General features: G+C 35.8%; 1 protein-coding gene and 1 long non-coding RNA gene across 3 annotated transcripts; both read left to right on the forward strand.

The window, feature by feature from the left end:
* Nucleotides 1-4,914: 4,914 nt before the first annotated feature.
* On the forward strand, nt 4,915-13,011 carry LOC110884045 (glutathione reductase, chloroplastic). Its single transcript, XM_022131718.2, has 11 exons — nt 4,915-5,368; nt 6,792-7,017; nt 7,835-8,113; nt 9,607-9,783; nt 9,883-9,936; nt 10,617-10,765; nt 10,849-10,912; nt 10,995-11,165; nt 11,247-11,381; nt 12,053-12,139; nt 12,773-13,011. The coding sequence occupies exons 1-10, from the start codon at nt 4,962-4,964 to the stop codon at nt 12,092-12,094; spliced, it is 1,704 nt and encodes a 567-aa protein (XP_021987410.1). The 5' UTR covers nt 4,915-4,961; the 3' UTR covers nt 12,095-12,139; nt 12,773-13,011.
* Nucleotides 13,012-14,213: 1,202 nt separating this feature from the next.
* On the forward strand, nt 14,214-23,886 carry LOC110884046. Of its 2 annotated transcripts, XR_002560872.2 has the most exons (5): nt 14,214-14,727; nt 15,870-15,911; nt 16,503-17,052; nt 17,607-21,414; nt 22,557-23,886. It is a non-coding gene; the product is annotated as an uncharacterized LOC110884046 (long non-coding RNA). The 2 variants fall into 2 exon arrangements; XR_004870571.1 differs by having other exon boundaries at nt 16,503-21,414.
* Nucleotides 23,887-24,150: the final 264 nt, after the last annotated feature.

Raw genomic sequence — 24,150 nt, forward strand, 5'->3', positions numbered from 1 at the left:
TAGATACACACTTTAGACGTTAGGTTTAATAAGTTGTATCGAATTTTGGTTATGTTGGTTTGTTATTTTGATTAAACTTGTTGTTATTTGGGATCTTGTATTGATGACTACTTGAAGTTTGGAAATGAAATTTGAATTATTAAATTATTGTCACAAATAGCGTTATGATGTCTCGAGCAATCTTCACACTTCGTCTCATCCCGATGTTTCCGCCATTGGTTGGGGTGTGACAACCACCACCACTACCGCCACCATCAAACCACCACCACCGCCACCACCACCACTACCGACCACCCACCTGCCAGCCACTGACCAAAAATCAAAACCCCCCAAAAATCCCCAAAATCAAACAAATCAAAAACCCCTAAAAATCCCCAAAAACAAAAATATCAAAAACCCTAAAAAAACAATTCCGGCATCGATTCTCCGACCACCACCACCTGCAACTGGCGTTAACACCACCTCCACAAACCACCCCTTCACCACCAAATCTCCTACCACCCACCTGCCACCCACTGACCACTCATCTGCAATCGACCTTAACACCACCTCCACCGCCGCCCATAACGCCACAGCCAGTCACTCGCCATCCACCCACCACCCACCTGCAACCGACCTTAACACCACCTCCACCGTCGCCCCTAGCACCACAGCCACCCACCACCCACCTACAACTAAACCCACCACAACCACCCGCCATAACCACCTGCCACAACCACTCGCCATAACTACCACCACAAAGCACCTCCACCACTGTTGTTAGAGAGAGAAGAGAGTGAGAGGAGAGAGAAGTTTGATTTCTAAATGAGAAAAAGGAAGTTTATATATTTTTTATTTTTAAGTTTTGTACAATTTAGTCCCTGAATAATTTTTTTTTACAAAATAGCCCCTTGATACCAGATTTAACTAAAAAATCTAACTAAGTTTGGCCTAAAGGACAAAACGTGCAATATTTTGAAAACACAAAGGACACCGCCTATCAAGTTTTGGTTTAAAGGACAGTGCCTGTAATTTGAGACATACATAAAAGACAAAACTTATAATTTACTCTTATTGATCGGTATGTACATGTATATTATTACTATTATGGTTCTCATGATTATGGAAAGGAGGAATATGTATGATTAATTAAAATAAAGTTGCAATACACTCCGATGAGGAAATTAAAATAACTTTAAAAATCAATAAAATAAAAAGAGTCAAAAACAATATTTTGTAGATACCGGTGTCCTAGGTTGCGTATTTGCTTCGTTATTAGCTATTTTGCTTTATGGGGTTTATAATTTCTTACCAACTATGTCATAGGTGGAACGAAAAATGCTTTTAAAAGAAAACGTTGTTTTATAAGGGGAGTGGGGGTGTCTCGTAATAAAGTGTGGTTTGTGGGTGATCAAGCATGGAACACCGCTGTCAGTTCTTGTGACCACACGTTATGGTGACCATGCGTGAAATTTTGAAAGTTACCATTGAAGAGGGGACCGTTGGGGGTGTTTAACAATTAAAAAAAACGATTAAACACTATATATATACCATCCACCTTAACCTTTAAACCCACAAAAAAAAAAAATACCTTAACCTTTCAACCCACAAAAATACCATCTCTACACTCTACATTTTAAATCAAAAAATGAAAGGTTCAAGCAAACGCAGTTCGGGTTCGAAGAAAAAACCCACACGGTCAAAGGTTCAAGCCATGGTTGCAAAAGTCGCTAGGCGCTCCCTAGTCGGTCGACTGGGGAGTTGAGAGTACTCGGCCTAGGCGGAGAGTACTCGGGGAGTACTCGGACATGTTAAATTATAAAGAAATTAGTTTTTGAAAATTAAATATATGTCAAATAACATAAATTTACTAATATCTATAAAAAATACGTGAAAATGATATTTATTGTTTAATATGATAGGTATAGAAATTATGTTTTGTTATTTTTAAGTCAAACTCGGCCCGAGTTGACCTACTAGATACGATTTTGGCCGAGGTTGACCGTGTTTGATCGATTCCGAGTAATTAGGCGGAGTCAGAGAAAGTCGTCTTGGCAGCCTACCTTGTAGTGACTACTCGGGGGATGTCGTAGAATTTTTAGTCTTTTTACTTTGCAACGTTTAGTTTTTTTTTTTTACTTTGTAATTTAGGGTTTTTTTAATGTAATATTTATTTAAAGGAAATTGTTATTGTTAATTTATTATTTAAAAAAAAGTCATCACTAGTGATGGGCACCCACATTAAAATCGATCACTAGTGATGGAATGAAGTTCGATGATGTGGCGGAAGCTAGTTAGTGTGGTGAGTGATGAAAAGTGGAGCACTTTCACCCCCTAATAATAACGAGTTAATGCAACCCATGTGTTGCGGCGGAATGTGGATTCTGAATGTCTTTAGTATAACTATAAGTGATGCGAAAATTCTTAAGTTTATAAACAACACGCGCGTTGCAACATGCCATTCCCGCACATACCAAATGTTAAAGACCAATTTCTTTCAAGTTATTATTATATAATAACTATTTTCCCTTTTTTATTTTCACTTTTTTAACGACTTAAGTTACACTAAATCCGCTTTTGGCGGCGCTCGATTCCTTGACCTCAAAGGGAGCAACAACTGAATTACAATGGATTTGCCAATTAGACCCAATCCCCACCAATAATTGTTTTAATTAACAGGGATCAAGTTAGATATCATAAGCCTTTTAGATCCGATAATATTTCTCTTCGCATGTAGAAAAAAAAAAGCAACAAAAAAACAATTCATATTTAATAATTAGATGTCTCTCAAATGACAGTAACATAATTTCAAAGCGGTTTACTGTCATAGTGAAACATGTTTAGTTCAATCATATTTTTTATTTAAAGTTTGAAATATTACTTTGTCTGACAATTGGTTTTGTAAAACCATATGTCATCAGTAAGAGAGTAAAACAAAAACCATCTAAGTTATTACCGTCAAGCACATATCACCTCCATATGCATACTTACAACCCATAGCCCTAACACATACATATGTACACCCGTTTTTAGTGAAAAACATCACATAATCACATCTAGCAAATTACGAAAATTATCATCTAACAACAATCACTATACAAGCACTTTTAACATACACAAACATGCATCATGAATACACATACATACCACCAAACCCACGACCCAAACCACACCATTTCATCATCCAAATTCTTCCATGTAAACCCTTTATTAGTTTGTTTTTACCAAAAACACAGTAACCAAGGCTTCTTCCTATGCCTATAAATTCCAGTGACCCATAAATGATACATTGGAATACTCATATCACTTGGTTAACAATTGTTTCACAAAATTGACATTTTACTAAGATTAACAAGATGAGATGCGGTATTTTACCAATAGACAAGCTAGGGAAGATTTTCACACCAGGGGGGGGGGGGGGGTGGGGGGCGGACGTAGGTGAAGCCCAGGGTGGGCGGGCGCACCCCTTGAAAAAAATTAGTATATTTTTTAGATAAAAAACCCGACCGCACCCCCTGAAAATATTCTTGAACTACTCATCCACACCCTCAACAATTAATTTATGGGTCCGGATGATGGATTTGGCTTGGGTTTTGAAATCCACTTCCAAGATTAAGCTCCAAGCTTCCTTGGATTCTCAAACCTATAAGGTTTTAAGTTTGATTTAAGTGATTTGGTGAATCAAAGAGGAGGGTTGGTGGTTCTTCTTCCTTAGTCGATTTTAGAGAAAATAAGAGAAGGGGGTTTCTTTGTGTTTCAAGTTGGCAAATGAAAAAAGGTAAGGTATGTTGCACTTTAAACTCAAAATATTTAAGTTTCACATACTTTCACACAAGCATGCATGAATTAACCAAGTTAAACACACAAAGGGGAGTGAGGACATGGGATTTTCTATCGAAAATGAAGGGGAAGTGTGATGTGTTAAAAGTAATGTTATTTAAATGAAACTTGTCTCCTAACCATGAATTGCTAGTTTAGCTGCATTTCAATTGTTTTTTTCAATAGTGATACAATGCTAGTTTATCAAAAAAATAAATAAATAAATAAATAAAAAACAATAAAAATAAATACCGGTACCAATTCAAATACAAATTTTGTTCAATCAGTTTGGTATGATAACGACACATATTTCGTTTTCAATAAAATTTATATCAGAGTCTTAAAAAGTAAACATAAAACACAAACGAACCGAACCGATATTAACCAAACAACATTAGTTTCGGTAGGTAGTGGTTGGGGAAAGACTTGTTGTTCCTTGTGACCCAGATTCGACTCTCACTCTCCCCATTATTTTTTGCGGCATGCAGGTGAAGGGCGAATACGGGTGGCGTCGATTCGTCTTGGATGGGAGGCGATGTTTTACCGATTATTCCACTATTGTGCTTTCGGGCGGATGGAGATCGGATTTCCGCACATCTGGGAGAGCCAAGGGGCTGGCGGCGGTCGAGTAGTCGACCTTAGTCACATCACCCGATATCACGTTGGTTGACACGTTGTTCCGTTCAAAAAAAATTATTTTTGTTGTTTTTATCTATGTAAGGTATTCTCTTTCAACTACTATAGCAAGTGCCGCTAAGGGGACAGGGGGCGGTCCCGTTATAATTCCGTGATGGCAAATTCAATGCGTGGTAAATTCAATATTCCCACCGCCACCATAAAATTAACGCGTGATGGCATGCTCCAAAGTATAACGCATGTAAAAATTAACGCAGTGATGGTCAGATTTTGTGAGTGGAATTGTTGGTTGGGGAAATTGTTGGGTGTGGTGGTGAGTGATGACCATTGCCACCAAAAAAGGTTATGAGTGGTAAAAAAATGGTTGATGACATACTTGATTGGTGCTTGTGAATGATAGAATTCTATCGCTAGTGACCACCCCCTCCCCTAATACCTACCGAAATCACAAGTATAAAACACACTCCACAAACAAACAAAATTCGTCATCTGCAAGACTGCAAGCAACCCTTTCCAGAAGAACAACAATGGCGACATCTCTGAGCACACCAAAGCTCGGCACCACTCTTTCTTCCTCAACTCTCCAAACCTTCATATTCCGTCACAAATTATCAATCCTCAACCGTTCTCCATTCCTTATCACTTCACAATCACCATCATCATACAGCTGTTACACACCGACCTTAAATCTCTCCAAAAAAGCCCTAGGGTTTCTCTCCGATAGCAACCGGAAGTGCCGCCGATTCTCCACCAGAGCCGAGTCGACTAACGGCGCCGAGCTGCGAAGCTATGACTTTGATTTGTTTACTATTGGTGCTGGTAGTGGTGGTGTTAGGGCTTCGAGATTTGCCGCTAATTTTGGGGCGTCTGTTGCTGTTTGTGAGCTTCCGTTTGCTACTATTTCTTCTGAGACTACTGGAGGTGTTGGTGGAACGTAAGTTTATGATTTTGTTTGTTTTATTTTTTTAAAATTTAGTTATAGTTGATGGTTGATGTTGTTGTTACAGTTACTGTTGGTTGATACTGGATTAGTTAGGTTTATTATTGTAAGTTCCACATAGGTCGGCTTAGGGTTTAGGGTAAGCAATTCGTCCGGTGAAAAACAAAACCGTGAGAATCTGGATTGGAAACCGTCAGGGACAGACCGCAAAGCGGATAATATTGTGACACGAGTACACTGGGCTCCCTGTGAGGGTTGCGTCGGTTTAGGGGGACCACGAAGCCTTCCTTACAAGGGGGTGTAAATTCTCTACCTGGACGCGTTTTGCCCGAGCGATCAATTCGTCGGGTGACAAACAAAAGCGTGAATTTCTGGATGGACAACCCATCGGGTGCAAAGCGGACAATATCCTGGAATGCTTTACTTGGAGTGTTACAGTTACGGTTGGTTGATACTGGATTTATTAGGTTTATTATTGTAAGGTTCACATAGGTAGCTAGGTCGGTTTAGGGTTTACGGTTTAGGGTTTAGGGTAAGCAATTCGTCCGGTGAAAAACAAAACCGTGAGAATCTGGATTGGCAACCGTCAGGGACAGGCCGCGAAGCGGATAATATTGTGACACGAGTACACTGGGCTCCCTACGAGGGTGGAGATGTAAGCCCCACGTTGGTTTAGGGGGACAACGAAGCCTTCCTTACAAGGGGGTGTAGATTCTCTACCTGGACGCGTTTTGCCCGAGCGAACAATTCGTCGGGTGACAAACAAAAGCGTGAGTTTCTGGATGGACAACCCATCGGGTGCAAAGCGGACAATATCCTGGAATGGTTTACTTGGAGTGTTACGATCATGCTTAAGATAGTTGAAAAAATCGCTAGGTGCTAGTCGGCTAGTGGGGTACCGACTAGCGATTAATCGGATTGGGATTTTTATGTGAATTTTCAGTTTTTTATATACATACACACACACACATATTTTTATAGGTAAGTATTTTAAGTAGACAGGTTTTAACACCTCATCGACCCATTTTTTAAGTATACATGATTAATCGCCGGAATCTACATGGTTTGGTTGGAAACTGGCCGGAATTTATAGGTGTTGGCTGGAATATGACCGAAATGACCCATTTTTGGCCGGTCGACTAGGGCCAATTGGGGCCGACGACTGATTTATGGACCGATTAACAAAAAATTACTTAGTGACCACTAACTAGCGATTAATCGCCAACTAGTCCCGATCTTTACGACACTGATGCTTATAACACTTTAATTGAGTGACTATGGTAATTATTGCGTTCTTATTGACAAGCAAAGATTGTGTTGGTGATTTCTGACATTTATGGTGAATTTAACTATATATCTATTTATCCTTAATATGATTTATGCTTTAAACTAATATACTAATATATTTGGAATGAAGGTGTGTGCTTCGTGGATGTGTACCGAAGAAGCTGCTTGTTTATGCATCTAAATATTCTCATGAATTTGAGGAGAGCCTTGGTTTTGGATGGTCATACAACTCTGAACCAACACATGATTGGAGCACTTTAATGGCTAATAAGAATGCCGAGTTGCAACGTCTAACTGGAATCTACAAAAACATTTTGAATAATGCAGGCGTCAAATTGATCGAAGGACGTGGAAAGGTTATGTTGTTTATATTTTATTTTTTGCAATATTTTTATATTTGTTTTAGTGATTATGTTTTGAAGAATGATGAAATGGGACGATAATGGTGTTTCTCAAACATTTATCTTTGGATAAAACCAAAATTGGTTTTCAGGTTTTTATAATCAACGGTTATAAATTGTAAGCCTGAGTTTAGTATTTTCAGAGTTTTGCTAAAATAGTGAACAAAAAGAACACCTCTTGACTATTTGACTTTGATAATATTGACTCTGAGATATAAATTTTGGGATTTTCTTTCGTTAATAACCACCTTACTTTCACTGCACCATGTTTTGCATTGGAGCATTAAAAGGTGTCTTTGTGTGCTGTTCGGGTCATAGTGTAACCATTATTTTTTCTATATGAAATTCTTCATTGTATATAAATCTAACATTTTTGTATAAAAATATATCATTTTTCGATAGCTAGCTACAAAATGATTCTAACGGTTTACAAGACATCTTAAATGACTCAAATGCAAAAAAGAAAAAAAGAAGTACAATGACTAAAACGGCACGAATGTGAAAGCATGTTGGTTTTTTATGGAAAAAGGAACCTGTTTTTTTTTTTTTTTTTTTTTAAATTTCTTACTTTATTTCACTGTGTCACTAAAAAAAGCTACATTATTGTGAAATGAATTTTGATTATGTTGTGCAACAAAATATCCCAATCCACTAAATTGTTTCATTCTCAAAAGAATGCAAATAGAAAATGGTACCTACTAAAACTTCGTTGGCTCCGTTGCTGTTCGAACATACAATTTTTAACGTGTATTTTGTATATTTTTGCAAGCAGATTGTGGACCCACACACAGTGGATGTTGATGGGAAACTCTACACTGCAAGAAATATTTTAGTTTCAGTTGGTGGACGCCCATTTATTCCCGATATTCCTGGAAGAGAGTATGTGATAGATTCAGATGCCGCCCTCGATTTACCATCGAAACCGACAAAAATTGCAATTGTCGGCGGCGGTTATATTGCACTTGAGTTTGCTGGTATTTTCAACGGTTTGCAAAGTGACGTACATGTATTTATTCGTCAAAAGCAGGTTTTACGTGGGTTTGATGAAGAGGTGAGAAATTGCAAACAAGAGTTGTATGGTATCTAAAAGAGATTTGACTTTTGAAACTTACATATTTGGCTTTTCATTACAAAGAAACCATTATTCTTGCAATGCAAATGAAAAATTACCGTTTGGAAGAAGAGTTTTATTAAACGAAAAATGTCCAGTACAATGCTTCATTGACTAGGGCTGCAAACGAACCGAACGTTCAACGAACAGTTTGTGAACCGTTTGGCGGGAAGTTCGTTTGTTCAATAAATGAACAAACACAAACAAGAAATTTCGTTCGTTTAGTTAAATGAACGAACATGAACAGAGGCCACATTTGTTCGTTTATGTCGTGAACGTTTGGTAAAATGTTCGTTTGTGTTCGATAGTTCATTAGAGTTTTAAAGTTATATATTTTATTTAAATACTTCAAAATTTCTACTAATAAAATATATTTAATAATTATTAGTGTATAGTATATTACATACCTTTTTAATATATGCCCGTTTCTGTTCATGAATGCTTGTTTCAGTTGTTTGTGTTTGTTTTTGTTCATTTGTGTTCATGAACATCTGCTTGTGTTCGTTACCTAAAATTAACGAACGTACACGAACATGAACATGAACACGTTCGTTTCCTTAATGAACGAACACGAACATAAAATCCCGTTCCGTAAATGTTCATGAACACATTTATTTTCTTAACGAACAAACACGAACAATGCCTTGTTTGTGTTCGTTCGGTTCGTTAGTTCTTTCTGCAATTTGTCAGAGGCACCCTTTCTTGCTAACTAGAGTGTTTTTCCCCTAGAGGTAGCAATATAGACGTATGCACTTACAAGTGGGTCGATTCGGATTACGTTTTACATCTTGACGGGTCAAACAAGTAAAATGAAAACTTTAGCTTAAAGGAAACAGGTCCAAGGAGTATTTTGAATGGCATAAAACCTTCAATATCGTTTTGTTTGAAATTCATATCTAGTGTATTTTTTATCAGCTGACAAAATGTATCGGGTCAACCAACCCAAACGAAACCAAAATTTTTCATTTTGACCCGAATCCATTTTGCTATCTCTAGATTTATTACAAATGTTTTCTTAAGAAGGGTGGTTGGTAGACATGTACAAAAAAAAAACGTTCGAAAAAAAAACGAAAAAACCCCAATCCGGTTTGTAAAAAAACCGGTTTTTGAAAAAAAACGGTTTCAAGCGGACTCGGCCCGACGGTTTGGATACCAATTCGTTATCTCGATCTTTGAAACCGGTTAAAAAACCGGTTCGTTTGTAAAAAAAAAAAACAGATTTTTTATCCGGTTATCCCAAACCGGTTTAAAAACCGATGTTTAAAAACCGAACCGGTTTTTTTGGCCCAAAAAATAAACGATTTTTCCACCACTAGTGGTTGGTCTGTAGTAAAAATCTAAGTACTACAGTTCGAAGGTCAGTCTCTCAGTAGTATAATTATCTTGTTTATGGAGCTATTGTGTTAAAAAAAACAACCTTTTGACTTGAATAGGTTAGAGACTTTGTAGCCGAACAAATGTCATTAAAAGGAATTGAGTTCCACACGGAGGAATCGCCACAAGCAGTTATCAAATCTGCAGATGGGTCGCTGTCCTTAAAGACTAATAAAGGAACAGTTGATGGCTTCTCACATGTTATGTTCGCCACAGGACGCAAGCCCAATACAAAGGTACTTTTTTTCGAGTAAAATACGAATCAAATACTAAGTTGCAAGTATTTACATATCACAACACCTGACATTTCCATTTGTATTTGTTCGACATTGCAGAATTTGGGATTGGAGACTGTGGGTGTGAAACTGGACAAAAATGGAGCAATACTAGTATGTTTAATTTTTGACCTTTTGTGGTCTGTATATAATAATGGGGTGCTAAACGGGTCGTGTTTGCGGGTTGGTGGGTTCAACCTGACTCGAACATGAAAATTTTAGACGAACCCGAACACCACCCGGACCTGAAAATTGTGTCATAATATGAACCCGGATATTCTCGCTGCTCAACCCGAACTTTTTTATTTTTTTATATTTCTCTGCGAATTAATATATTAAAATTAAAATCTACTACAAAAAAACACATATGTATATACTACAATTCACATTTAAACTATAAAATCTTATGTTAGTTTCTCTTTTTAAGTTATAATTATGGCATAAAATACACACCCAATTTAATTTATGACATAAAACATATTGTAAAAAAATATAATAAAATATAATTGGGTTAAACGGGTCAACCCGCAACGCGACCCGTTTAGCTAAACGGGTTCGCGGGTTCAACCTGAAACTGACCCGAACCCGTTTAGACTAAACCCAAACCCGCACATTTCGTGTTAGGTTCGTGTCGTGTCAGAAATTCACATCCCTATAGAATACATGCTTGGGGAGTTGGGGGTCATTTTTGCTACGAGTGTGATTATACTGGGTGCGTTTGTTTGTTTGTCTATTTGTTTGTTTCGGGGTCATTTTTCATATATTATCATAACTTGTATGTCTGATGACTTTAGGTTGATGAATATTCACGTACGTCGGTTCCATCGATTTGGGCAGTTGGAGACGTTACCGATAGAATGAATCTAACCCCTGTTGCTTTGATGGAGGGCGGAGCATTAGCCAAAACCCTTTTCGCAAACGAACCTACAAAACCCGATTTTAGGTATTTTTTCCCTTTTAATTTGACCCATTGTTTAAAACCGTGTGCGGCACATGCCTCATTGTTTACTTTTGATTGTTTTGTAGTGCTGTACCTTCTGCAGTATTCTCTCAGCCACCAATCGGGCAAGTCGGTGTTAGTGAGCAACAGGTGACACTCAAGTAAACGGGTCGAAATTTAACGTATAATATTTATTAGCAAATACATCTACTAATTCATACATAATTTGCAGGCGATAGAAGAATACGGTGACATCGATGTCTATACAGCAAATTTTAGGCCCTTAAAAGCTACTCTATCGGGCCTTCCAGATAGAGTTTTCATGAAACTTATAGTGTCTGCAAAAACTAACCAAGTGGTCGGGTTACACATGTGCGGTGAAGATTCAGCAGAAGTTGTTCAGGTTACTTACATAGTTACATTTTCTATATACATTCTTGTTTTTCACTATTTTATTTGATGATCTAATTCATGTAAAATACAGGGATTTGCTGTCGCTATTAAAGCTGGGTTGACCAAGGCGCAGTTTGACTCGACCGTTGGTGTTCATCCTACATCAGCGGAGGAATTTGTCACCATGAGGACACCTACAAGGAAAATTCGAAATTCTTCATCTGGGGTACGACATTGAACTTCTTTGTAGAGGGTGTTTGGATGTGCATTTTGAAAATGATTATGCTTTTTTAATAGAAAAGAGTAAACTGCCATTTTGGTCCCTGTGGTTTGGTCACTTTTGCCACTTTAATCCAAAACTCAAACTTTTTGCATCTGGGTCCCTGTGGTTTCAGTTTTATTGCCATTTTGGTCCAAAAATGAAATCAGGTCATATTTGCCTTATAAAATCCTGCTATTTTGTCATTTTCCGCAGGGGCAAAATGATCATTTCTCTTTTATAAATAAATACCATATTTTATAAGACAAATATGACCTGATTTACCCCTGAGGAAAATGACAAAATTGCAGGATTTTATAAGACAAATATGATCTGATTTCATTTTTGGACCAAAATGGCAATAAAACTGAAACCACAGGGACCCAGATGCAAAAAGTTTGAGTTTTGGACTAAAGTGGCAAAAGTGACCAAACCACAGGGACCAAAATGGCAGTTTACTCAATAGAAAATGATTATGTGATATAGATTTATCAGACAAATAATATAATGGACCATGGAAAATAGTGTTTGGTATTGTGACAAATATACATCTATCAATCATATGGTTTAAATATATAATTCACAATTTTGTTGTTAATATCCTTTCATATAAATCACCTTCTTAAAACTCTATTCAGGGTAAGACGGATTCTGAGGCAAAAGCGGCTGCAGGAGTTTAGGGAGAGACAAGTCAACTAAATTGCATTGCAATACTTACATATAAGGTAATAACCAGTTAAATGCTGCATTTATTTTGACAGAAAAATACTGATGAAGTAGTTACCACTCTATAACGAGTGTTTCGTTTCGTGGTTAAATATTATCGTGTTAATTATAACTGATTACTGGCTTTTGCCTCTTTTTATATTGATTTTTTTTTTGTGATTCGTGGTTTAAATTAAAATATTGTTTTTCATGATTCACGGTTTACATTAAAGGTAGATCTTGTTTTCTCTAAAACGGGTCGAATTAATAGTTAGCTAAAAGGGAACAGGTTGAACGGGTTGAAAGTCATGTAAACACTAAAACAGATGCATTTAACCTTCTAAATAGTTTTTATTCTGAGGTTTATATTGCTATCATATCTATATTGTTTTGGTAAACGAAATAAAATTAAAGACATGTACAAAACTGTAATTGTGGGTCAACCCGCGTGTCTCAAATTTTCAACCCGTACTAACACAATATGTTTACCTGTTTTGGCCTGTTACACACACCACCTACCTGACGGGCTCATCTTACCACCTCTACTTTAAGTTATCATCATGCTGTAGAATTTAAATTATAGATTATATACGTCTTAACATGTTATATGCAATTCATATTTTTATATCATATCTTAATATGTAATTGGCTAGGCACAAGATCCTACAAGTGAGGCCTTATATGTGAGCTGAGGTGTTTCTTGACATGAAGTATTACTCGATAGTCATGGTCATACTTCAATATCTATTGATGGATGAAGGTTTTGATGTATCAATCATATTTCCCATGTATTTATTACAATTTGTGATTAAAGATTTCATAAAATTTATTTATCACTGTAAAAATCTATTTTTGGGATTAAACTATTGATAATTTCGCGCCGGCCCAAAAACACATCCCAGTTGTATATGTTTGCAATCCTGCTGCAAATATGTTTCTGGTTAGGGTTCTACTTGGTGCAATACTGGTTATGCATCTTCAACATGCTTGCGGAAGCAAGTCATGATTCTCGACCCTGATGCTTGTCGGTTTTGTCTGGTAATATTTGAGCAACTCTAGTTGCAATCTTTGTCTAATGTTTATATATTTCTAATCGAGGAAACGCCTTAGGCTTCTATGATTGGTTCGTATGGCTTAGTTAGGCTTCAATGGCGAGGAAATTCTTGAGAAATCTTGTTTGAGCCCGCGATGATGATTCTAGCATTAATGTTTCTAACAAATTGCAGCTATAACCTTACAACTTTTATAACAAATATTATATGGAATTAAGTATTTGATTACAAATAAATAATCATGTTCTACCCACTTAAATGTACTTATAAGATTCAAACTTTTGGTTAGTATTTCAAAAGTTCTGTTACTCTCTTTGGCGCTCTTGGTACTGATCTTTAATGTACTATCTCCCGTTGTTTTCCCTTTGATTGAATAAATTTCGATTGTTGTTCAGAAAATAAAATTTTAAAAATTAAAACTTGATTTTATGTGAGTTAAATGTATTATGTATGCATCTGTGTAGACATTTTAAATAGAAATTAACAAGGCTTTCAATTGGTCCATGTGATCTACAGATTTTGTGATAATTTCAACTAGGGTATTTCTCCGCGCGTTGCAGCGGTATCTTACCCTAAGCATTGGATGGGTATTGCTTTGATTCGTTACAGTACCGGTATGATAGATGCACTCGGTATATAAATCAATATGCGCTTTTTTTACATCGAACGAAAACAATAAAAACAAACACTAGTACCGGCGGCACCCGTGTTTGAACAGTATTAATTGGTTCAGATCGTCACAATACTGGTACCGATATTCATTTATCGCCGCAGACATCATCATCATCATCATCACCATCATACTCAGTATATCGCCGCAGACAGAGTTGTACAAATGAAATATTATCGAAGCCGTAAATCATAAAAATGGATTTAGGTATCGCCATACTGCTACCGTTGTTGTTTGATACGGTACGATAGCAATATCATTGTAATCACGTTTTTTTAATGAACTGGGTGCTTTATTTTTGTCTCATAACAGTAAATAATATCAAATAATATTTATAGCGATATGATAACATTGGGTAATTGTAACACCCCGAAAACGGGCTTGGTAATTAAACTCTGTTAATACTAAAAGACGGGTAACGTACCGTTATTAGTAAAAATAACCCGGCAAATATTTGGATTTAAATAAGAAATCCTAATATTAAATAAAAACGAATCAAAGTTTTAAGTAATTAAGTTTATAAAAGGCCCGATTTAACGGGACTTAAAGTAAAACGGGTTACGACTTCCCGAACCTACTAAGCTAACTAGGAATAATTCTAACCTAGTTAGATAGTGACTTATGAGTGGGTTAAAACACTTAAATTATGAACTAAGGAAAATGAAGGGGCCAAAGATGTTAAAATCGAAACTTATGTTGCTAATTTAATTAAAACAAAAACCAAACACCCCATTTGGGGATGTCTGGTCGTACAAAGAAGCAGGAGGCGATGGGTTTCTTCAAACCCTAAAATCCTTACTAAAACTCTCAAATTGGAGGTGCAAATCTGGTCCAAAACGAAAATTCGAGCATAGATTACTGATCCCCATTGCAAGGGGGTTGTAAGGTATGTAAAATTTGATGTTAATTCCCTACTTGAAATTCTCATGAATTTAGGATATTCGAAATTTGTTGATGCATGTTCGTTATATGATGAAATAGGAACATTGTAGTGTCTAGGAGTAAACCCTAGACAAGCATATGATGAAATTAGGTCTAAATCTTGTGAATTCATGATCACCATTGAAGGTGATAAGTGTGATGATGCTAAATTCGTGTAATGTGATGTTTTTAGGGTTTTTGATGGCTAAAAATAGTGCTATAATATCATAAACATGTTTCGATTGAAAACTGAATTCAAACAGCTTCTGATCAGAATTTACAGCCGAATTGTATTGGCTGTAACGTGGACAAAACGTGACAAAAACGTTTGTTTCTTGAGTCTAAAATGTAATTCCAGGAAATATCTTTAAAACCCCACTGAAATCGCGTTTTTTCGACTAAAATTGAGCGTTTTATGAATTTTTCCGTATCAAAGGTTCAAGCTGCGTTTTCTGGCAGAATTTGCAGCCCATTACGAATGTCATAACTCAATTTAGGAATTGAGTTATGATCTCAAATTCTTACTGTAGAAAGTATTAAGTTATTAGAAGAATCTCCAATTGGAATTTCGTCAATCGGATAAACGAGGAATTTTTAATGAATTTTTCCGTAAGCTGCAGTCAGAAGTGACGAATCTGATTGCAGCTTAGTAGATGAATTTTTACGAATTTTTGGTAAAGAGTTAGATCTTGAAATTTTAACACAAGGGCTACCCCTCCGAGAGGTACGCCACATAAAAAAAATCATAATTTTTGAAGACTTGTAAACAGGTTAAACAGGTCACCAAAAACAGCCTATTTTCAGTGATACGAAACTTGATTGTTGATATTATAAATTATGCCCACAATGTTCATATGTTGAAATTATGAATCAAACGCGTAATTTCCTAGTTCGACTAATTATGTGTGATGTGGGGTAATACAAATTTTAATTATGAAGTCGATTTAGCTTATATGCACATATCATATAATTAAGGGTAGTTAACTTTTGAAGAGTTAAACTAACCATGGACGGAGTCGAATAGTAGTTTTGACATAGAAAACACGTAAGGTGGAATAGTCGTGGTTATAATGACTAATCTAACCACCTTGTGAATTATGATGATAGTTTGACTCTTGACAAGCTAGATGGAGGCTTGGAATGAAGCGGGTCAAACTAGGGATGGGATTGGTACAGTACCCGTACCTATACCCGTACCCGTACCAGTACCGAAAATACCGGTACCGAATTTGAACAAAACTAGGTACCAAATACCGTACCAAATATATAGGTACGGTACGGGTACGAGTACGGGTACTGGTACGGGTATTTTCGGTACAGTACCCGTTTGGTACCATTTTGTTTTTATTTAATTTTTGAGCACTTGTACGAGTACTAAATAGGTAAAATTGACATGAGTACCAATATAATATGAGTACCGAATAGGTAAAATTGGTACGAGTACCAATACGATACGGGTACCATATAGGTAAAATCAATACGAGTACACTATAAATACCATAATATGAAATAAAACATAATAATAAAAAACTTTTAAAGGTATTCATAGAATTCGGTACCAGTACCCGTTTTTACCCGTACCCGTACCTGTACCAATACCGAAAGTACCGAATACCAAAATCAATAAAACTGGGTACCGATACATGTACCAAATACCTAAAATCGGTACGGGTACAGGTACGGGTACGGGTACGGTACGGGTACGAGTACGGGTATTTGGGAAAAAAAGCCCATCCCTAGGTCAAACGGAGCAGGTACGAAAAGGAAAGCGTAATTTGGATGCGAGGTAAGTAAAGCTTACGCCCTCTTTTGTAAGTTATGTGTTTATTCATAGGTTGTAAATACGACAAAAGCTATATTTGGAATATGGTTCCGACACGAAATGTAACGGGTCGGGACATATAAAATAATGATAAACCATGTTTAATGGTAAAATGGGCGAAATGGTAATTGGTCACGAGATGACATATATATAAAATGAGTTTTTGAATGACTACTTATTAAGGTAAGCCTAAACGAATAAAAAGAGTAAAACGACGAATTAGTCATGTGTAGACGAAAAAGAGTTGAAGTTTAAAACAACACCATTTAATATTAAGCACAAAATATTTGGTAGTCTAGACCAAACGGGTCAAATGGTAATATTTATACCATTTGACAATTAACGACTAATAAGTGTATGTCGAGTCTCATGCTCGCAGGGTAATTGGTTTATGAATTAGCGAGGCTATGAATTAGCATATTATAGAGACAAGGTCTTAAAACGGGTCAATATGTTGACCCGAGCCAGGTACGCTTATATATATAGATGTATAGTTAAAAGTGTTTAACTTCCCTTCACGGGTCAAAAGGAGTAGATAGGTAAAACGGGTTAAGAATTCATAAGAAACCCGTAATTTGAACCTTGCACATTAGTAAATTGATATAACGTGATATGCATGATATTTTGAATATGATTGATTGATCTTTGATATTGGTTCATATGTAACATATTAGAATTTCGAGAAACTAATTGGTATGTTAGAAAGAGCGAAATCCGAGATTTAGGCATTGAGTATAATGAACAAAGCAACCAAAAGATGGATTTACAGGGACTACCGTAAGTTACGGTAGTACCGTAAGTTACGGTAGAGGTCAGGAGCTTACGGTGTGAGTCTACTGGTTTACGGTGGACCATTATTGGAAATTGACCACCGTAACTTACGGTGAAACCGTAAGTTACGGTAGGGCCTGAATGTTTATAAATTTTATATAATTGTAAATTTTCAAATTCATTTCGATCGTAGTTTCGATCAAGTATCATTTCTAAGCATTCTAATATAAATGTTTATGTAAACATTTCAGTCTTAGGTGCTCAAGGATTATGGGTGACGATCAAGCAACTTTTGAAGGACCGAACACATACTCTTGAAGCTTCCGCATAAATCAACTCGGTTTAAACAATGTTTATGATGTAAACTGTTTGCTAAACAACTTTTGAAATGTTTAAACGACGTACTCAATTATGTTATGTTGTATTATTTTAAAATTGTAAAGTTCAAACAAACCCGTATTTTTACAAAGTATATGTAGTCATAATTACATGTTGTTTGTCGTATACTTTACAAAAACCATTAAATAATGACAAGGGTGTTACAAATTGGTAATCAGAGCTCATGGTTAAAGAGTAAATTGTGTTCGGTTCGAGGCTTGATCGCAAATCCGGTAAGTACATGTATATTAATGGTTTGTTATGTGTTGAAATGTTGTGAACAACACATAAGGTTATCGTGTGATACACGTTACCTCAATTAAATGATAAATATAGTTGACAAAATTGCGCGCGTTGATGCGTATAGTAGAAAAGCCTTGTATTATAATACGGGCGATTATTGAAGTTGATATTACTAATTCTTGTAAATGTTTTAATTGAAGGACACTCGCATCTGAAGATAGCGAGAGTTTAACAAATTGCGGATATGGTGATGGAACGGTCCGAGATGTGACAAGAAGAGCATACTAATCAAGGACCTAAATCGCGTAACGATCGCAAATAAGTAATGGCAAGGAATGTCCGTTGGGGCAAGCATTACCAGGTGCACATTTTAAACTTATAGTACAAACAGTAATATGCAACACATACATAGTGAATGACAGTTGCATATAGAATATGAAACTTGGAAAACCTGGATAGGTTACCTATCCAGGATGACGTTTCCAAGAGAAATTCAGTAGAGAATATGTATCACAAATTGTGAATAACAAGACAATAACAGAATTCAGTTTATATAGAAACTTGGACGAGAGTGATCATCCAAGTAAGTATTCTCAATATAAATCTTATTGAGAAAAGTAATGATCACATCAACGAATGTGAATAAATGTTTATAAAAAGGGACATTTTAAATGTTCAAGGATAAACGACTAAAACTAATAATTGTTAACTAACAATTAAATAAAGTTTTACCAAATGAAATCATAAATATGGAGATAATTTGAGGAGTTACTTACATGGGACGTGATGTGGTAATTATAATAAGGTCACGCGTACCATGTGTTGATCGCTTACTCTGGCCAAGTAAGTAGTGAACACATGATAGCATGAGCTTCTTATAATGAGCGCAGTTATGTCCGATGTAGTAAGGTCAAGATGAATGAAAATTTAAAGGATCCTTAGGGTTAAGAAATCTTATGGGCATACTCGTATAAATGGTTTTCGCGGGAACCATAAAAACGATGTATGGCGCACATAGAAACAAAAGACCCAAGGAAATTCGTGACATAAGTCATTTTGGACGAAACAACCATGGTAGACAAAAAGGGCATTGTAAAACCAAAGTATAAATGACCCGCTGGGTCATAGAAACAAAGGTATTGCCCACATGAGAAAACGATCAAAGTCGTTGACTTTGGTTGTAGTAAAGAAATAATGATGATGATAATCATCATTCATAGTTTATAAGACTGTCAAGGATGGTCAAATAAAGAATAAAGGTTTGGTTGAATAAAAGCGATGGATTTCGCTAAGACAACCAAACAAATTAAAACGAAATCTTAATGTATACCGGAATGCTTGCACTAATAATGACTTCGGTAAAGTACCCGGTTGATGGGTAAGGATTTAAACACATGCGTAAACCGAGAAACGGGAACACGAATTTAAAGTCAAAAGACTCGGATTACGAGTTATGACTATAAAATCTCGTATATAGAAATTGTGAGTAAATATGTTCAACTATTCGAAGTCGAATGGGTTGAATAAAGAATAAAGTTGATTGTTTATAAGTGATGGATTTCACATTAATAAGTCAAACATGTTGAATACAATATAACGCCGAATGGCACAAGTGAGCGCTAGCCAGAAAAAGGTAGCGTTAAATGCAAGAGAATAATGAGCCCGGTAATGGGATATAACCAAATAAGAATATATGCAAATCAAATAACAGTAAGCATAAGAAGAACTGACGCATAAATGACGTGAGAAGTCATAAAATCGGAAAATCGTCCGAAAGAAAACAATTATAGCCATGAAACTACAATTAAGGTTAACGGGACCTAAGCTTGAAACCAAATAATTCTTCGAACAAAAACAGGGTGCCTTGACACCAAACATGTGTTTTAAGAATGACATGAGTAAGGAGTGATCTACGGGATCAACACCTTTAGGGTTATAAACAAATGAAAGATCTACGGGACTAAAACGACGCATGGGTCATGATTAGAAAGAAGTTATAAGGACTTCGCCCTAAAGAGGTGAAAGTCTAATCAAAATAGCCCATAAGGCTAAGTGATAAAAACCTACGGGTTAATTAGATAAAGCGAGGGAATCGGTTGAGAATCCCCGCATAAAACTAAGACTGTAAAAGAATAAATTATGGACTGTCAATATCCTGGTATGGATAATTGACAAAAGTTAAAGAGAAGATCCTAAAACTAAAACTTCGGTTTTAGTAAGAAATAGCGTTTTTACAAACATAAATTCTGATAGGAATTTAAATAGTAAGCATGAAAGATACAAGTCTTGACACTGATAGGCGCAAGACGATATATTCGAAAAGTGATATTTTCAAAAATGAAAGGTTGATACAAACTAAACACGATGTGACACGATCACGGTTAGGAAATGTAATGTGAAGTAAAATCACGTTATAACCAAGCGAGCAGTGAGAAGTAACGGGACTAATAAGTCTAGTTAGTAAGACCGGTTAAGGCCAGTAATTCAAATCAATAAAAAAAATTGGTTTGCTTGTAAGCGGTGGATTCGGTATAACTGAACCGAATAAATAAATCTGAAAACAAAAGAAATTATTGCTAAAAGTGAAATATTTCACTAAAGACCTTTAAACGGGTCAAGGTAACGGATTCACCAAGAGTTCGATAATATATAAAAGCGATGGAAATCGCTAAGTTAACTAAACTAGTAGAAATAACGGAATTACGTTATTTCAAATTACATTATGTCGTATGAGGTACGTAGAGGTTCTGTAACCAAAAAGATATTACCAAAATTTTTCTGGTAATACTAACAATTGGTTAAAATATGAATAATGCTTAAGAGATTACTCAGGTCAAACGCATTGAGTTTAGAACTCAATGAACTATGTAAGCAAGGTTTCGAGGACGAAACCTCTTTAAGGGGGGTAGACTTGTAACACCCCGAAAACGGGCTTGGTAATTAAACTCTGTTAATACTAAAAGACGGGTAACGTACCGTTATTAGTAAAAATAACCCGGCAAATATTTGGATTTAAATAAGAAATCCTAATATTAAATAAAAACGAATCAAAGTTTTAAGTAATTAAGTTTATAAAAGGCCCGATTTAACGGGACTTAAAGTAAAACGGGTTACGACTTCCCGAACCTACTAAGCTAACTAGGAATAATTCTAACCTAGTTAGATAGTGACTTATGAGTGGGTTAAAACACTTAAATTATGAACTAAGGAAAATGAAGGGGCCAAAGATGTTAAAATCGAAACTTATGTTGCTAATTTAATTAAAACAAAAACCAAACACCCCATTTGGGGATGTCTGGTCGTACAAAGAAGCAGGAGGCGATGGGTTTCTTCAAACCCTAAAATCCTTACTAATACTCTCAAATTGGAGGTGCAAATCTGGTCCAAAACGAAAATTCGAGCATAGATTACTGATCCCCATTGCAAGGGGGTTGTAAGGTATGTAAAATTTGATGTTAATTCCCTACTTGAAATTCTCATGAATTTAGGATATTCGAAATTTGTTGATGCATGTTCGTTATATGATGAAATAGGAACATTGTAGTGTCTAGGAGTAAACCCTAGACAAGCATATGATGAAATTAGGTCTAAATCTTGTGAATTCATGATCACCATTGAAGGTGATAAGTGTGATGATGCTAAATTCGTGTAATGTGATGTTTTTAGGGTTTTTGATGGCTAAAAATAGTGCTATAATATCATAAACATGTTTCGATTGAAAACTGAATTCAAACAGCTTCTGATCAGAATTTACAGCCGAATTGTATTGGCTGTAACGTGGACAAAACGTGACAAAAACGTTTGTTTCTTGAGTCTAAAATGTAATTCCAGGAAATATCTTTAAAACCCCACTGAAATCGCGTTTTTTCGACTAAAATTGAGCGTTTTATGAATTTTTCCGTATCAAAGGTTCAAGCTGCGTTTTCTGGCAGAATTTGCAGCCCATTACGAATGTCATAACTCAATTTAGGAATTGAGTTATGATCTCAAATTCTTACTGTAGAAAGTATTAAGTTATTAGAAGAATCTCCAATTGGAATTTCGTCAATCGGATAAACGAGGAATTTTTAATGAATTTTCCCGTAAGCTGCAGTCAGAAGTGACGAATCTGATTGCAGCTTAGTAGATGAATTTTTACGAATTTTTGGTAAAGAGTTAGATCTTGAAATTTTAACACAAGGGCTACCCCTCCGAGAGGTACGCCACATAAAAAAAATCATAATTTTTGAAGACTTGTAAACAGGTTAAACAGGTCACCAAAAACAGCCTATTTTCAGTGATACGAAACTTGATTGTTGATATTATAAATTATGCCCACAATGTTCATATGTTGAAATTATGAATCAAACGCGTAATTTCCTAGTTCGACTAATTATGTGTGATGTGGGGTAATACAAATTTTAATTATGAAGTCGATTTAGCTTATATGCACATATCATATAATTAAGGGTAGTTAACTTTTGAAGAGTTAAACTAACCATGGACGGAGTCGAATAGTAGTTTTGACATAGAAAACACGTAAGGTGGAATAGTCGTGGTTATAATGACTAATCTAACCACCTTGTGAATTATGATGATAGTTTGACTCTTGACAAGCTAGATGGAGGCTTGGAATGAAGCGGGTCAAACGGAGCAGGTACGAAAAGGAAAGCGTAATTTGGATGCGAGGTAAGTAAAGCTTACGCCCTCTTTTGTAAGTTATGTGTTTATTCATAGGTTGTAAATACGACAAAAGCTATATTTGGAATATGGTTCCGACACGAAATGTAACGGGTCGGGACATATAAAATAATGATAAACCATGTTTAATGGTAAAATGGGGGAAATGGTAATTGGTCACGAGATGACATATATATAAAATGAGTTTTTGAATTACTACTTATTAAGGTAAGCCTAAACGAATAAAAAGAGTAAAACGACGAATTAGTCATGTGTAGACGAAAAAGAGTTGAAGTTTAAAACAACACCATTTAATATTAAGCACAAAATATTTGGTAGTCTAGACCAAACGGGTCAAATGGTAATATTTATACCATTTGACAATTAACGACTAATAAGTGTATGTCGAGTCTCATGCTCGCAGGGTAATTGGTTTATGAATTAGCGAGGCTATGAATTAGCATATTATAGAGACAAGGTCTTAAAACGGGTCAATATGTTGACCCGAGCCAGGTACGCTTATATATATAGATGTATAGTTAAAAGTGTTTAACTTCCCTTCACGGGTCAAAAGGAGTAGATAGGTAAAACGGGTTAAGAATTCATAAGAAACCCGTAATTTGAACCTTGCACATTAGTAAATTGATATAACGTGATATGCATGATATTTTGAATATGATTGATTGATCTTTGATATTGGTTCATATGTAACATATTAGAATTTCGAGAAACTAATTGGTATGTTAGAAAGAGCGAAATCCGAGATTTAGGCATTGAGTATAATGAACAAAGCAACCAAAAGATGTATTTACAGGGACTACCGTAAGTTACGGTAGTACCGTAAGTTACGGTAGTACCGTAAGTTACGGTAGAGGTCAGGAGCTTACGGTGTGAGTCTACTGGTTTACGGTGGACCATTATTGGAAATTGACCACCGTAACTTACGGTGAAACCGTAAGTTACGGTAGGGCCTGAATGTTTATAAATTTTATATAATTGTAAATTTTCAAATTCATTTCGATCGTAGTTTCGATCAAGTATCATTTCTAAGCATTCTAATATAAATGTTTATGTAAACATTTCAGTCTTAGGTGCTCAAGGATTATGGGTGACGATCAAGCAACCTTTGAAGGACCGAACACATACTCTTGAAGCTTCCGCATAAATCAACTCGGTTTAAACAATGTTTATGATGTAAACTGTTTGCTAAACAACTTTTGAAATGTTTAAACGACGTACTCAATTATGTTATGTTGTATTATTTTAAAATTGTAAAGTTCAAACAAACCCGTATTTTTACAAAGTATATGTAGTCATAATTACATGTTGTTTGTCGTATACTTTACAAAAAACCATTAAATAATGACAAGGGTGTTACAGTAATATCAAACTTATCTCACCATAGTTATATAATAAAAAAGAGAGAAAAGAAATATATCAATTATATATATTATGAAAGGAAAATAATAATAAAATATTGTGAAAATACGAAACACAAGTTTCAAAACCCAAAAA

Source organism: Helianthus annuus, chromosome 10, assembly GCF_002127325.2.
Source record: "Helianthus annuus cultivar XRQ/B chromosome 10, HanXRQr2.0-SUNRISE, whole genome shotgun sequence".
Lineage (NCBI taxonomy): Eukaryota > Viridiplantae > Streptophyta > Magnoliopsida > Asterales > Asteraceae > Helianthus > Helianthus annuus.